Below are 17,263 nucleotides of genomic sequence, written 5' to 3' on the forward strand. Positions count from 1 at the left end.
TACCATACCACCTGGTCCCATAAGATTAGTACCATAGAGTTTAAGGATGTAGCAGATTGTACCATCTAGGTTTGTGTAAGTCCTGTAGGGGAGGAAGAAATTTTCCTATACTCTTCTAGATTCTTCTGGCTGTTTTAAGAAATAAATTGACATGAGGCAGATTAAAAGGAGAAAAACAAAAGTTTAATAACATGTATACATGGGAGAAACCCAGGAAAACCAAGTAACTCACCAAAACAGCTGAAGCTCTCACCTTAAATACTATTCTCAGCTAGAGACAAAAGACGTTGGGAGTAGGGAGAGTCAGGGACTTCAAAGGGAAGGAAGGTGGGGCTGGCCCCGTGGCCGAGTGGTTAAGTTCACGTGCTCTGCTTCAGCGGCCCCGGCTTTCGCCAGTTGGGATCCTGGGCGCAGACATGGCACGGCTCATCAGGCCATGCTGAGGCGGTGTCTCACATAGCACAACCAGAGGCGCTCACAACTGCAGTATACAACTAGGTACTGGGGGGCTTTGGGGAGAAAAAGGAAAAATAAAATCTTTAAAAAAAAAAAGGGAAGGAAGGCAATTCACAAGTAGGTGAAAAGGAGCAAACATTTGGAAACAAGGGTCTGTTTGGCCACACAGAAACAGAAGAACACATAAGGGAGCCCAAGAAACAGGCTTTTCTAGGTTCCTCCCTGTCCACCACCTAGTTCACGTTATGCTAAGCTGATAGCTCACTTCCCGAGACAGGATTTTGTTTGTTTTAAAGATTGGCACCTGAGCTAATGTCTGTTGCCAATCTTTTTTTTTTTCCTCTTCTTCTCCTCAAAGCCCAAGTGCATAGTTGTATATCCTAGTTGTATGTCATTCTTAGTTCTAAGCCACCTCAGCATGGCCCGATGAGCTGTGGCAAGTCCATGCCCATGATCTGAACCAGCAAAACCCTAGACTGCTGAAGTGGAGTGTGCAAACTCAACCACTCTGCCCCTCACTTCCTGAGACAAGTTTTTTTTATCTGAATTCTTTTAGATAATTAAGAAGGAGGTAACAAGCAAAACTCTGAGTCTTGTTTCTTAAAGATAATCAGCCTGAGATAATCCTCATGTTAAAGAGACACATTTTGGGGTGGCAAATTTTGTTCCCCTTCAGTACATTCTATGATGTTCGCACAACGGTGAAATCACCTAATGACATATTTCTCAGAACGTATTCCGGTCTTTAAGCGACACATGACTGTATATCCCCACTATATGGGGTGAGTGAGGAAAATGGAGTGAGTCATATACTCAATCCTTGTTTGCCACGTGATATGAAGTCAGTATCCAACACAGGAGTTTCTTTAAAAATATGCACATTTATGTTCAAGGGAATAGAAATGATGTCTTGGGCAGCAATTTTCCCTTCCACTGGGTCATCCAAATGTAATGTCAGTCCTTTAAACACAGGATCCAATAAAACAAAAGTTTGTACTGATGGGGTTCAGGGCAGGCTGCCCCAAGATGCGCCACTCTGGTATGAGAATTATTTTGAGCTGAAGACAATAAAGGCTCAGAAGACCCAGGAAGAACATTCAACCTCCCTCTGCCAAACTGCCTAAAAGAATTTAACAAGAAGGCCTGTTCCAGGAAGGAGCTCATACCATACGATAGCTATAGTGTGATGTAAAATAGGTGTGATAGAAAGACACCAACAAACCCATTTCTTGGCCCAGCAAAACCTGTTTACCAAACGTTTGCATTGCATCTCCACGTAAATTTTCTTCTTCCCCTCTGAAATCCCAAACCACTACCCCCAACATCCTCCTTGTCTGTAGCTGAAGATATTTCAACAGGCAGCCTCCGTCAGATGGCTGAGTTACTCAGTTTCTCCTGAGTTTCTCCCACATATATATGCTATTAAACTGTGTTTGATTTGCTCCTGCTAACCTGCCTTTTTAATTATTTAACCAGCCATAGGAACCTTAAGGAAAAGGCGGGGGGGGGGGGGGGGGGTGTTGAATTCTTCTGCTTCCCCAACAGTTTCATGGGAGAGAGAGTTCTATCACAGCACCATCCTCCACCTCTTCATTTCCATCTCCAGCACCGAAAAATCTTTGTATTTATTTATTTTTATTGAGATGTAATTGACATACGACACTATATTAGTTTCAGGTGTACAACATAATGATTTGATATTTGTATATATTGCAAAAATGATCACTATAAGTCTAGTTAACATCCTTTGTGATACATAGTTACAGAATTCTTTTTTCTTGTGATGAGAATTTTTACGATCTACTCTCTTGGCAACTTTCAAATTTGCAATACAGTATTATTAACTGTAGTCCCCATGCTGTACATTACATCCTCAAGACTTACTTATTTTATAACTGGACGTTTGTATCTTTTGACCACCTTCACCCAATTCAAACCCCCCTCCAAAATCCCCCACCTCTGACAACCACCAATCTGTTCTCTGTGTCTATGAGCTTGCCAAAAACCTTTTTAAAACTGTTCCTCCTTTGCTACTCGTATTTGGACAAAGCACCTGTTCCCCTAACTGATCTAGCCAGCCCACCACATCTTTACACTGTATTTTCAATAATGTTTCAATTACCTGTTCTAGTATCAATTTAACAGCTACTCTAAGGTGGTAAGGAATATGATATGTCCACCTTATGGTGGGATTTGGGGGGCCTATTTCTATACATCGGCCATGTAGAATGCATTCTTTGGTCCAGCAAGATGTATGATAGGGAACAAAATAGCCCTTGACAGTGGATGGAATAAATGTCAAACTCAGTTGACTCTTCTAGAGGCGTAGACAGCAATCCTATATAGTTCACTGGCTTGTATGCTGGGACCCCTGTGCCCAGGAGATATTTCCAAATGCCATCTTTAAATGGCTACTTCATTGTTGATGCTGTTGTTAGCATTCCACAGTCTCTTACCAGAAGAATGGCTTAGGTAAGAGGCAAGCGGGGTATATCATCACTCCACCCAGTATTGCATGGCTTTGGCACCACTGTACCTGCTTAAATTGCCCAGATGCCTACTTCTAGGGAATCACGGGGCATCAGCTCAACGTTCTCCTTCTTGAGCCAACTTGATTCTTGTGGGCATCTCTGTGATCCACTATAATCCTCCCTCGGAAGTCCTGTAGGGCCTTCCACAATTTCTTCCCTACACTGGGAGTATTCTTAATGTTAATTCATCAAGATTCTCAAATTTCTTACTGTCTATGACTCTTTATGTCCACAAACACTGCCCTGAAGTAAGAAACTAAGTTCGCCTTCCATCGTCGTGTATACTGTTCTCAACTCAGCCCACTGCATGGACTTACCATTGCATTACTATTTGACTGGGTTTTTACTGTCCATGGGGCAAATAGTAGCTAACTTTTATATTGGAGTTCCTATGATACAGGACCTCTCATGGATAAACCAAGAAACTTATTTTATTTTGGTGGACAGAGAGCTATGAGATTTAGACCATTCAGCAACAGAAGTGGACTGCTAATTAGTCCTAAAGCAGAGATGCTACCTGCTCATATGTGTTAAAATTCCTCAGAGAGGCCGGCCAGGTGGCGAGGTGGTTAAGTTCACACACTCTGCTTGGCCAGCCCAGGTTCACAGGTTTGGATCCTGGTTGCAGACCTACACACCGCTCATCAAGCCATGCTGTGGTGGCATCCCATATACAACATAGAGGAAGTTTGTCACAGATCTTAGCTCAGGGACAATCTTCCTCAAGGAAAAGAACAAAAACAGAGGGAGATTGGCAACAGACATTAGGTCAGGGACAATCTTCCTCACCAAAAAAAAAAAAAAAAAAACCCGAAAACCACCTCAGAGACACTTCCTGAGAGGTGAATTTCATTTCATTTGAATTTTGTTGTGAAGCTTTCTATTTATCACAACTTCTTTCTGATATCAGCCATATCATATCATAGGTAGTTTGGATCTTAATTTGCTGTTCTTAAGTTATGGGGACTGTTTTCATAACAGCCCAACAGCATGCTGGCAAACCAGCTCTCTGGGACGTCATCAGGAACTTTTTGAGTCCAAAAATCCCAGTGGTTGCCACCAGGTGGCAGTATTATATTTCAGTCAGAGTTTCCAATTTGCATGCAGAGTCAGAAACTTCTGAAATTGTGTGAATGTGTTAGAATCGTAGAGTATCAGCAGCATGCATTACATATTTCTTCATAGCTTGCTAAATAATCCTTCAAGGTGTTGTGCCTCCTTTCTGTTGGCAGGGTCCTGGAGGGAAGAGTAATTTATTACTTGCTGTTTACAGAATACCTCTGGTGGCCTAAAGTTATTGTTAGAAATTTCACTGATTGCACTAGGCTCTGAATCTTAGCTGGATTGATTAACCATTCGGCTAGTCATATTGTGCCACTGCAGCCCTCAAATCTGAGTTTCTTCCTCCACGGGGGAAATGATCATAATATCATCGATATTATGAATTAACTTAATCTTGATGGTGATCATGTCTAAATCCAATCTCACCAAATCGTGGCAGTGAGTTGGAGAAGTCAGATATCCTTGGAGAAGGACCATACACATATGTTACATTCCTTCTCAGGTACAAGCAAGTTGTGCGTGACTTCTCTCTGAGGGTGAAATCAGGAAGATAGCTTTAACTAAATCTATCACAAAGAAAAAATCCAGTCACAGTTAGCTTTTTGAACCTATTATACAATTTTTACAATACCTGGCATTGTAAAACAGACACTTGTTTAAATCAAGGAAACTGTCTTGTCTAAATCATGACAGTTAACAGTTATTTCCAAGAGCCTTCGCTTTTCCTCCTGGGCCACAGAGGATTCATAGACAGCACTAGCGGAGCTTAGCACTTCTGCTCCCATTGCTCCCTAATGAAAGATGAGGTTTTCTGTGTCCCTCCAGAATCTGACACTGCCTGATATTTACTACAAAGGAAGGTCTGAGCAAGTCTCAGGGCTTCCCTTTTGCACATCCAGTTAAAACTACATCAAGGGCAGACTTCTCTGTCGCTTGAAGATATTTGACTTTAAGCTGGTAGTGACAAGGACCTTCATCACATCCATTCTAATGACATATTCTGGTAAAGGCAAGAAGTGGATATTACTTTCTTCCTTATTTCTCCATCTTCAGCTTCCTAGTGCTCCTGGTGCTATCTACCATAACCTTCCCATATGCCCCAAACTTCAATTTTCATACCTTAATACTGCCTTTCCATTCCCCTGTTGGCATTATGGTACATTTTGCATCATCATTCAATGGTTTCAAAAAGATTTTCCACTATCGTCTGCCACTCCACACTAACTATATAATACAACTTGGACCCCATACCAGGGGTCAAATGAAAATTTCTTCACCCTCATATTAATCGCCCTTTTCTCCCACAATGTTAATTGATGAATTAAAATCACTACCTGTGCTAAACACCTTATTTCCCTATTTCCCTTCAGCATCGTTGGCTTTAAACTCATCCAGGCTGGAATAATCGGTACAGATCTGATAGGGTACTCAGGTGAGGTGGACGCAGGAGCTAGAGTAGTTTTCCCTCCTCTCAACTATTATTAATGTGCCACCAAAGCCTTTGTAGGGATCCTGTCAAATTCCTGCTTCTCAGGCCAGCCCAGTGGCGCAGTGGTTAAGTCCGCACATTCTGCTTCGGCAGCTTGGGGTTTGCCAGTTCAGATCCTGGCACCGATTGACAAGCCATGCTGTGGTAGGCATCCCACGTACAAAGTAGAGGAAGATGGGCACGGATGTTAGCTCAGGGCCAGTCTTCCTCAGCAAAAAGAGGAGGATTGGCAGCAGATGTTAGCTCAGGGCTAATCTTCCTCAAAAAAAGAAATTGTCACTTCTCTATTCCCCCTCACCCTCTGCCTTAAAAAAAAAAATCACATAAATAGTTCTACCTGATTTGATATTTATTTCCCTTGTTCTGGTTGCCATTTTCACCCCAGCCCATTAGCTTAATTCTAAATAGCTTAAACGTTCTTTTCATTGGTAAAGCCAATTACTAGAAGCTGTGAGAACAAATCCAGCTTGACATTCTGTATATTTCCTCCTTCTCCCATTAAAAGAATCATATGGGAAACCCATACCTGAGAGGCCACCCCTAATCACAGTATGTAACATAGGTACATACACAAACCATCATAAAACCAGTCAGGGTTGATGGCTATCAATATTTTTACGCTTCCATAGAGGTAATCCATTTCACTATTAGTAAAAGGAGTATAAAATTTCCCTTCTCAGTATAAATTTGCTGCATTTCAGGCTTCATACACTCCAAAAGGAGCAGTGATATTTAATTTGGGTCCTCTATGGATCAAATGCTGAACACCACAAGTTCTCGAGTAACAGTCATCCCAGACAACTCTTCCCATTAACCAGTTTCTAAAATCAACAATGCCTTGGTTGTTTAGTCTGAGAATTCAACAACGCAGAGATTTCACAGTACTACTCAAAAATATAACCACATTCCATTATACTATAGCCTTTGTTTTCCATGTAGGTGTATCTGATAAGGCCAGATAAAAGCATGCAGGTTGGTTCAGAGACCAATATAGGTCCCACCTTCTCCTTAAAGGCAGAATTCTAACCTTCGGACTTAATCACCACTTAGCCAGCCTCATGGAAGAAAAAACCAAAGAGAAAACGAGAGAAAGAGAGGACATCAATCTTCCCTGGAGGGCAGGAGTGGTTTAACATATCTCTCAGGTACATGCAAATGAATTAATAGAAAAGGGAGAAGACAATCATTTGCATGTAACATTTTACTGTACAGTGACCCTGAGTCCAATAAATGCAGTTCAATCAATTTCTCAGGTTCTTACCAAACAGGTTAGCATTTCTCTTGGAGAAAAACGTGGATAGAAGTGGGCCAAGAGGCAGCATGGAGACAAGGAGAAGAGTTCCTCTCTGCACTCCCTACTCAGTATAGCACATTGAAAAGACAAAAGGATGATGTCATTGCACTACAGCATTATCTCACTCTCTATTTCATGAATGTCTTGTGTAATAATGGAGAGACCCTGAAGTATAAATTAGTTTGTACTGCTTAATTTGCTAATTTGGCTGTGTACTTTGCCTTTCTGAATCTTTTTACATACAAAAAAACCACAAACTGTTCAATGAGATGATCTTTAAGTTCCCTTCAAGATCTAAGATTCTATGATTTTATTATTATAGTATATGTCCAGATTTCGTTACCAAGTTGATTGTTGGTTGCTTCTGTGAGGCAGGGATGATGGCTTATGCACCCTTCACGTGTCTAGTGTTTTACAATTAGTACCTTTTAAAAAGATGTCGGTTGAGGTGTGGAAAAGTATTGCTGCTTCAATTTGTGTTAACAAGGGGCTGAAGGGAAAATACATAAATATGCTTGCATAGACTATTCCTGGAGGTATAAACGAGAAACTAATACCAGATGCTTTCTAGTAAGGGGGCTGAGGGACCAGGAGTCTTGTGTGGGTTGGGGGAAGTTATTTTGCATTGTAAATTGTCCTTTGTACTTATAGTCTACTCTCCCCTTGCTCTTTCTCCTCCAGCCGCACTGGCTTTCTTGCTATTCCTCCAATTTAGGAAGTATGCTCCCGACAGGAGTACTCTGCACTTGCGGTTCTAACGTCTGGAGACTCCTCTGACTACATTGTATGCACCCACCCCCCGCCAACTTCCTAATACCCCTTTCTTCAGCACCACCTGACACGCTAAATATTTGCGTCTATTTAGTTATGACTCGCTTTTGGAACACTGCCTGGTGCATAACAGGCAATCATCAGATACTTTTTGAATTAATGAATGTACTGTTCTAAGTTGATTTTTTTTAAAAGCATGTGGATAATAACTTTTTCAAGGAAAACAACCAATTAAAGAATGTTTGATGAATTAACTGTTAGATGTTTATTATAGGATAAAGTCCAGACTCCTTTTCTCACCATATAAGGCTCTCCTTATCTGCCACGTATTGCCATGGGCAAGTCGTTTAACATAAGTTCCCTTTCCTCATCCATAAAGTGGGGTTATTAATAATTACTTCACAGAATTAAGGTTAAATATAGGTGAACGCGCTTTTATAACTTTGGCGCTATGAAAGTTACCAAAAGCACAGTGTTTCTTCCTTGCTTGGAGTCTAGGAGCACCACACGGTTTCAACTTGCGCCAACCACCTGAGATTTAAAGCCAGAAAAGCCTCAAGGGCTGCTCCAGGAGAGATCAATCTTGCGCTTGGGGAGCGCTTGTAGTTGCTGTTGCCAAGGAAACCGTCCGGCGTCCCTAGAATCCAATCACGAGCGCCGAGGCAGCTCTGCTCGACCGCCTTTCAACGTTAGCAATTGGTGGAACGCGAGCCAATCGGAAGAGGCCGGAGGGGCGGGGGCGGGGCTGGCAGTGTCCTGGGCAAGGCGTTCCCACGGCCTCGCTTCCTGACTTCCGGGTCGCGGTGCTTGCAGGGAGCGCTCTGCGAGTAGCGTCGTTTCCGTTGCCGGCTGTTTGCAGTTGGGGAAACCGAGGCAGCTCCAGCTTCCCCCTAGTTCTTCCGCTCCTGTGAGGTGGCCGCTGTTTCTTTTCGTCTCGCCCCGCGCTGCTTCGGTGCGGCTGCGCTGAGGGCGCGCGGGCTGCGCGAGCCCCGCGGTGTCCTACGGCGGATCCGCGGGGCCCCGGGGATGGCAGGGCTTTGTGCGAGCCGGTCCCTCCCACTGGCGGGCAGCGCGCGAGCTGGGCTCGGCTGGGCTCGGCCAGGCTCCGGAAGAGGGGCTCCGCGCAGCGGCTCCCCGAAGTCTGGGGAGCTCAGGCGCCACAAAGCTTCAGTTCCCTCCGCTTGGCAGTGCTGCTGCTTTTGTCCTGATGAGCGCGGACTGGATGGATTCATTTTCAAGTCACAGTTCAGCCCATCTCTGATGTGCATTCTTTCTGCGCTGACCTGCGGGGGGATCGAATTTGACAATCCCTCAGGCCCCATTGTGGAGCTGGGAATGTTTAAGGCCGGAAGGAGATGAGCATTTTTGTTTGTTCTTAAGTAACTCTTCCTCACTTGCATTGCCCCCATCCCAATTCATTTAGGAGCTGAAGATCTTTCTTTGGCATAAAGATTCAGTTTTATCGATGGTGTAGTTTATTACTATTCTGAGTATTTCTGCTCTCACTTTTTGAATGGAAAATCAACAATTAGCCAGGGTGTGATCTACTCCTGTTCAACTTGAGTACTTCAATTTGTAAGCCATATGTAGTGTTTTTATTTACCGGCATCATCTGACTGTGGGACAGATGTAACTAGAATTATCCATAGGGGTTAAGAAGAGCTTATTCCTTAGAAAAACAATTCTGATATGTGGCATATTTTATTTAATTGTGCTTAATTGGGTTCCTTTTGTAGCTGAACTGTTGAGCCGCATTCTCAAAGACTAAGAAATTAAAATAGGGAACAGAGCTTGAATCTAAATAAGTAGTTTGATTTTTACAGTTGTTTTAAAGTGATAAATTGACCATTTGACCATCATTTAATTAATCTAAATTGTATATATTACACCTGTCATTGTTTTCGTAGATGCCTAAACACTACTACAAAATAGACACAATGGAATAACATAATAGATATTGATATAATTTGGGACTTGATGAGTTGGATAAACTAACATTTTTCATTTTAAAATCCAATATAAGGCTGTTAAACCTGTCATATATTTCCTTCTCCAGGAAAAAATGTTTGTTTCTTTGTGGGAGTTCTTCTATGGGCACTTTTTTCGATTTTGGATGAAATGGCTCTTACGACAGATGACTGGAAAGTGTGAACTGCAGCGAATTTTTGATACCTATGTAGGTGCACAAAGGACACACAGGATAGGTAATGTTACTAAAAGGAGAATAATTAAAAACAGGAAATTTTAACTCGGAATGAATATTTTTTCTCAATACTCATATGCACTCGTGTATCCTGATCAAGTCATTTAAACTCAGTTTCGTAATCTTTGAAATCTAGCTTGAATGCTTCCAGCTCTAAAACTGTGATTTTATAGAAAAGGAAACTGATGGTTATTTAATTCTGCATGTGTGCAAAGAATTATCTTCTCTGCCTCCTGAAATTCATCACTTGTACCTTAGATTATAGTTGCAACCTATTTTCTAGAGAAAAATCTTTATGCTTGTATAAGCCCTTTGAAGTTTTAGCTCAAGTGAAGGGGAAGAATGAGTGGATCTACATCCATTTTTATAGTCAGCATCGTTCATCAATCTTTTAATCTCTTACCTAATCATGAAAGGACAATAATAGGTATCTAGTGATCCCTGGGAAGGATTATTAGACTCAAAATCTGCACTGGGCAATACTCTAGCCATTACTCACGTGTGGCTCTTGAGCACTTGAAACATGAATAGTCTGAATTGAGATGTGCAGAAGTATAAAATATATACAGAGTGTCAACGAGCTTATATAAAAAGGAAATGTAAAAATATCTCACTAATAATTGTTTATGTTCATTATATGTTGAAATAATATTTTGGATTAAAAATATATTAAAATTTTATCTGTTTCTTTAACGGGGCTACTAGAAAAACTTAAGTACGCATGTGGCTCACATTTTGGCTTGCGTTGCATTTCTGTTGAATGCTGCTTGTCTGTTACCTCCTAAAATTCATCAGCTTTTAATGCTTAATTGAAAATATTGCTTTCAATTAGAATAGGAATGAGTGAGACATATGGTTGAGGTCAATTCTCTTTGGCCAGAGTAAGGAAGACCAGGGATTGTCTGCAGTTCATGTTCACTGCGTTAAATGGAAAATCATGACTTAACCAGATCTTTTGTGTTGAACAAGTTTGCTTCACCTAAGAAATCCACCCCTGTAAGATTTGGGGAGGGAGTGTTAGTATCCAAGACAACATGGGGAGAATGACAGACATGAGGGAGTAGGCCTCAGGGCAGCTGGATGATTGAAGTTTAATTACTTCCCTAGTTTTCTCACAACTTTGTGGCTGACTTAAATTATTGCCTGCTCTTTTGATTTGCCCTTTTGACGGCTCTGAGAAGAACAAAGTACCTCTTGATAAGAAACCTTGGCAATATTGGTTGGTTTTTTATAGTATGGGGGAAGAACATATTAAGGCCTTATTTTGTGGCAAAAACATTCCTCTGGAATTTTTCAAATTACTGAGAAAAAGGAGACTATTCATCAATGTGCCTGAAAAATTTTTAAATAGACCAGTAAAAATATTCTTGTCATTCTTGAGACAGAAAACCAGAATGGAGAAGCTATACTGCTGTTTGTCTGGTTAGAGAATGGTTGGCCAAATAACCTGAAGTCTTTTCATTCTTGCCCCTTTCTTGTTGGATGATTCACTTGCTAGCTCCCCAAATCTAAACGTGTACTCTTTAAAGCTAGTAAATGAAGAAAATATCATAGAGAACTCTTTCAACTGTAGTCTTAAGTTGAGTTTCTGGGACCTGAGCTAGTCTGAGGCAGCCGTGGATGAGTTTGCAGTGGCTAGTGGACACTTGGTGTTCCACACAGAAACAGATGACCCTGGGGAAATAAGTCGGTCTCGCCAGTTTGGCTCTGGTATGTTGTGTTGGTTTGAGGATTTTGGAATCATATCTAGTTCTCTATACTGTAAGGATAAAATTTTAAAATGCTTGCTGTGTTATTCATGTAGAAATGATATCTTCTAATTTTATTAGAGGAATTTATTACTGGTTTGATATTTATACTATTTATTTATGGAGTAATTCAACAGCATTTAAGTGATAACATTCTGGTTTATTTTTTTTCATTTCAGAAAATTCCTTGACGTACTCCAAGAATAAGGTAGGATCATATCAAGGTGATAATTCTAGAAAACTTAACTTGGGGATACTTTTCCTTTAAAAGAATGCCTGAATTTTAGAATTATTTTTAGTGTCCTACTGGAAGAATCTGTGCCGTAAAGAGTATTGAGTGAAATTTTCCCACTTTAGAAGTAATATTCTATTTTTAAAACATTTTCTATGTGTGTGTGTATTTGTGTACTACTTGTGCACAAAGAAGGTATTTGAATAATTTGTCCTCTTCTGTGGTTTTGCTTGTTTATTTTTGCCTGAAAACTTGGTAGCTTTTGGGAAAATGGGGTCTTAGGGGGAAAACCTTCTCTTAGACTGTGTCCTTAGGATAGCTTTTTATGTGAAAGAAAAGCAAGCAATTTTGGGTAGTTATAGGAAACCCTGGTCATGAACCTTTTGCTCCAAAATAAATCATACTTCATGTTGTTTATTAATCAGCTTTTGCTGTGTAACAAACATATAAAATCTCAGGGCATTTAACAATACGTTATTTATTTCTTCCTCATGTGTCTCTGGGCCAGCTGGAAAGGCTTCTCTTTAGGCTGGTGTCAAGTTCAAGTCTGTTCCATTTGTCTCGTTCTGGGACCTAGATTGAAAAGATAGTGGGTCCCTGGGGTATGTTCTTCTCACAGTGGATCATTGAAGTTCCAACCACATAGACGTATTTTAAGTTTCCTTGTGTCATGTCCATTAACATCCCATTGGCTAACATAAGTTACATGGCCAAGCCCAGGTCAAGGGGTGGAGACATACAATATGCCCACCATAAGGCCATAGTATATAATTCAATTACAGGAGAGTGCAAAATTGAGACTGATAATTCAGTCTACTACATGCTGTACTTGCCTATAGTAGTTCACAATTTTTTCTATATATATATGTAGATAGATTATTTGGTGTGGCAAAGGTAGAGTGTGGGTCATCTCGACCATTGTTTGAAATCCCAAGTAGATCACAGCCAGCATTAAACAACGACATAACGAATAGAATAGAAAATATTTAGAAAACATTGGTCATAATAAGGTTAAATGTTATTTTATGAAATTTTAATTTTAGTTATCTATGTGTGTGTGCATCTATATGTGTTTTAGGTATCTATGTATGTTTGTGCTTGGTTGTGATGTACAATGTGGATCAAAAATTTAGAGTCAAAAAAAGTTGACTTGCTACTGTCTAGTGATATTGATGTGAGTTAATATGTCATGCCGGAAGGAATATGGATGTTGTTGAATGTTGCAAACATGTAAGTTATGTTATGGAGAGTGACTTATAAGTTAGGTGCTTTACTGATTTACTTTCAGTCTTTTATTTAAGAATGGTCAGTGTAAGAATAACTCATATACATGAATGAATATTGAGGGGAGGAGTCTAGAGTCCTACTCTTTTGTTCAGAATGTTAGAGAGTAATTAATATTCTTTTTTTTAAATGAGAACAGAGGGATCTAGAAAGTTAACAAGTTGCTCGTTCTAACTATATGGGTTATCCACCCATATAGTTCCATTAATTGGAATTTAGGATGCCATTTCACAAAGCAACAATGTCGTAAATTGTAGATGAACCTCTGGAGAGGTCCTGGAACTGAGAACTCAGTGTCACATCTATTCTGTGTAACTATTATTACTGCAATTCATTGTAACAACATTTTTGGTCACAGAATTTACTAATGGGATTTTGTGTGTGGTAAGATTATGCCAAACTCAAGTGGGACCATGCATAAGATGTTACTTTTTAAGAACTCTAGTGCCTTGGTCAAATCCTTGACCAAAATATGAATGATTGCCATCTATTCAACATTCCACCAGGGTCTTTGGGATATGCAAAAGAAGTAAAGACCAGTATTGCATGCAGTTATAAATAGGCATTTAGAGAAGGAAGAGGTAAATTTGGCCTGAAGTGTTTGGGGAATTTAAGGTAGTGGTTGCAAATTAAAGAAAAACAAAATGTTCATTATTTTTTAGGTCATTTACTGGCTATTAAAAGGTCACTTGAAAAGTAAACATTAAAGTTTATTCTTTTGGCTTTATTATTAAAAAGTATAAATTGCTAATAGTGTTTTGTAGGACATACTAAAAGAATGATCAACAAATGGGTAGTTAATTCCTTACTGAATTAAATCATAGAAGCTTTGTTTTCTTGATGTTTTAAATCTGAGGTAAACTTGTCAGTAAACAAATGGAGGAAGCCTCATCAATTTAAACATACAGTTTATGGTATGTATTGCATCTCATTTGTATATTTTATTTGCTTTGTAGAGTAAAATTGAATTCTGATTTTGTGCTCTTTTTATCAACCTTATCTGCTTTTTTGTATGAAAGAACTCTAGATTCAAATCCTGGTTTTATCACTTACCAGTTGTTTGACTTGGTGCAATTTACTCATTGTAAAAGGAGGTATTAATACCCACATGGTTGTTTTAGGATTAGAGATATTAATATGGAAGCAGTCTAAGAGAATGCCAGTACATGATAGGTGTCCAACAGACAGTAGTTACTAGGAATATTAATGATAATGGGATTGAACCAATATATACTACAAGATTTTTAGAAGTTTAAAATATTCGTGAGAACCTCTTAGGTATTTAAATACTTAGCATTACCAATGATTACTGTGAATAAAAGTGATTTTACTCTATGAAGGCCAATTCCCTGAAGCAGTGGTAGTATGGTCAACGGTACCATAGTGGAAATTCTTTCTTCGATTGTTAAAAATTGAGTCTAATTTGCTTGTACTTCAGACTAAGGACTACTTATCAATTATATATATTAAGGGTTACTAAACTTCGGGATTTATAAATGAAAATGAAAACTTTATTAGAATTCAAGGAATCAATTCAGTGTTCTACTCAAAAGACTGCCATGCGATGTATGGTAGTGTTGCAGAGCTCCACTGTCCTTATGCATATACAGGTATTTGGAAAATTTTGAAATTTAGGGAAAGAACACTTTGTTGATCTAATAGTGTTTTTGATTGGCTGTGTTTTTCTATTGCAGCCACTGTCTTGGCTTTTAAATAATAATGATAACATTCTAGCTGTTGAATAATAAATTAGTTTTATGGCATCAGTTTAGTTGGCTGTGGGTTGATGTTATAGTGATTTACATTTGCATATCTTTTGGTCTTTAATTTGCCAAAAGCTAGACTTTAAGTACCTAACCTATAAGCATATAACCACATAGGCACTGTGGTTCAAAAATGAAACATTCACACCCTGTGGATATACTAACACAAATGTATACATAACCTTCCCAAATTTGCTCGCATAGTGAAACTCACTGTTGATGTTTGCTGCCTATGAATGTGTGCTAGTCGTATAATTTGTAACCTACTATCAGGGTAGGTGTAGTAAAAAAAAACTATATGTTCATCGATGTTTTATTATAATAAAATCATATACATAAGCATATATTATTTTCTTAAAAAATCTATGATAAGTGAGTAGTGTATGTTGCTCTCCCATTCTTTATTACCTCCTTTTCCTTTAGCTCAAAAGTAAACATCATTGGGAAAATGGTCTTTGGGTGCTTACATGGTTTGAGGTTAAAAAAGAAAGTTTTAGAATTGCTGACCTAAGAAATTCTTTAAGTAGTATATATTTCAGTATTGAATATACCTTCAAAGTAGTGGGGTATATGAGAATTTAGACAATATTGTAATGTGTTATATTTGTCCTCCATCCAGCTTATTATTTTGTTTTTGTTGAGGAATCAAAGACCTACCAGAAGGTTAAAAAATAAACCAGAGATTGACAAATGAATAAAAAAAATCCAAATCCAATCGAGTGTTCTTTCAGGAAACACACTCTAAACAAAAGACAAAAACAAATAGAAAATAAAAGGACATACTTTGCAAACAATAAATGTAAAAAGCTGTTGTTGCTTTCTTTTGGAAACCATAAGCTTGGAGTATTACCAAGGACTAAATCTTTATTTTGTAATGATAAAAGGGTTAATTTTTATCAAGAAAACATAACAATATTAATAGTGTATGTACTTATCAAGAAATCATAATATTAAAAGTGTATGTACTTATTAACAAAGCTGACAAATACTTGAAGCAAAAATTGACTCAACTAAAGGGAGAAATATGTGAATCCACAATCATAGCTGGAAACATTAACATGCGTCTCTCAGTAATTGATAGTGCAACAAGACAAAAAAAAAAAATCAGAAGTGATATATATGGTTTGAACATTACTATTAACCATCTTGACCTAATTGACATCTATAGAATGCTACACCCAAGAAATGCAAAATACACACTCTCAAGTACACATGGAACATTCATATAGCTACATTGTATGCTGGGTCTTTAAGCCTCAACAAGTTTCAAAGGATTGAACTTATACAGAGTATGTTTTCTATCCCCAAAAGTACAAAATTAGAAATAAAAATGTGACATCTAGAAAATCCCAAAATATCTGGAAATTAAAAATCTAAGAAATCAGTGAATCGGAGACAAACTCACAAGGGAAATTTTAAGAGACAATTGAACTGAATGATTAAAAAAAAAACGTATTGAAATTTGTGGAGTATACCTAAAGGAGTTTTTAAAGGGCTAAAATCAATGATCTATGCTTATATCTTAAGAAACTAGAAGAAAGCAAATTAAACCCAAAGGAAATAATAAAAATAAGATAAAAGTTAATGAAATAGTAAACAGACAAAAATAGGAAATATCAACAAACTGAAAAGTTGATTCTTTGAAAAGATTAGTAATGTTAATAACCCTCTAGCAACACTGATCAAGAAAAAGAGAAAACCCAAATGAATGGGGGGGACATTACTACAGTCTACAGAGATTAAAAGTATAAGGACATACTACAAACAACTTTATGCTGATAAATTCTATAGCTTAGATGAAAGGGACAAAGTCCTTGAAAAACACAATTTATTGAAACTAACACAAGGGGCCAGCCCGTGGCCAAGTGGTTAAGTTCCCATGCTCCACTTTGGTGGCCCAGGGTTTCACCGGTTTGGATCCTGGACGCAGATGTGGCACGGTTTGTCAGGCCATGCTGAGGCAGTGTCCCATATAGCATAACCAGAAGGACCACAACTACAATATACAACTATGTACTGGGGGGCTTCGGGGAGAAGAATAAAAAAAAAGATTGGCCACAAATGTTCGCTCAGGTGCCAATATTTTTTTTTTTTTTTTAAAAGATTGGCACCTGAGCTAACAACTGTAGCCAATCTTTTTTTTTTTTTTCCTCTGCTTTATCTCCCCAAATCCCCCCTGGTACATAGTTGCAGGTCCTTCCAGTTGTGGCATGTGGGATGCCACCTCAACGTGGCCTGACGATTGGTGCCATGTCCATGCCCAGGATCCGAACCAGTGAAACCCTGGCCCTCTGCAGCGGAGTGCGTGAACTTAACCACTTGGCCACAGGGCTGGCCCCTCAGGTGCCAATCTTTAAGAAAAAAACTAACACAAAAAGAAAACATCTAAATAGCCATAGAGCTAATAACTGGAATCTGTAATTTAAAAGT

The 17,263-nt window shown here is 38.9% G+C and overlaps 1 protein-coding gene across 3 annotated transcripts in view; it reads left to right on the forward strand.

The window, feature by feature from the left end:
• The first annotated feature begins 8,411 nt into the window (after positions 1 to 8,411).
• Positions 8,412 to 17,263, forward strand: part of ELMOD2 (ELMO domain containing 2) — a 31,721-nt gene continuing 22,869 nt past the window's right edge. The window contains exons 1-3 of one of the 3 annotated variants that reach the window (XM_046657249.1): positions 8,412 to 8,555; positions 9,660 to 9,807; positions 11,734 to 11,762. In XM_046657249.1, the coding sequence (XP_046513205.1) occupies positions 9,666 to 9,807; positions 11,734 to 11,762 (171 nt within the window). In that variant the 5' untranslated portion in view covers positions 8,412 to 8,555; positions 9,660 to 9,665. The remainder of the gene's footprint in view (positions 8,556 to 9,659; positions 9,808 to 11,733; positions 11,763 to 17,263) is intronic. The other 2 variants (XM_046657248.1, XM_046657250.1) reach the window with 2 other exon arrangements.

This window comes from Equus quagga, chromosome 3 (assembly GCF_021613505.1).
Source record: "Equus quagga isolate Etosha38 chromosome 3, UCLA_HA_Equagga_1.0, whole genome shotgun sequence".
NCBI lineage: Eukaryota > Metazoa > Chordata > Mammalia > Perissodactyla > Equidae > Equus > Equus quagga.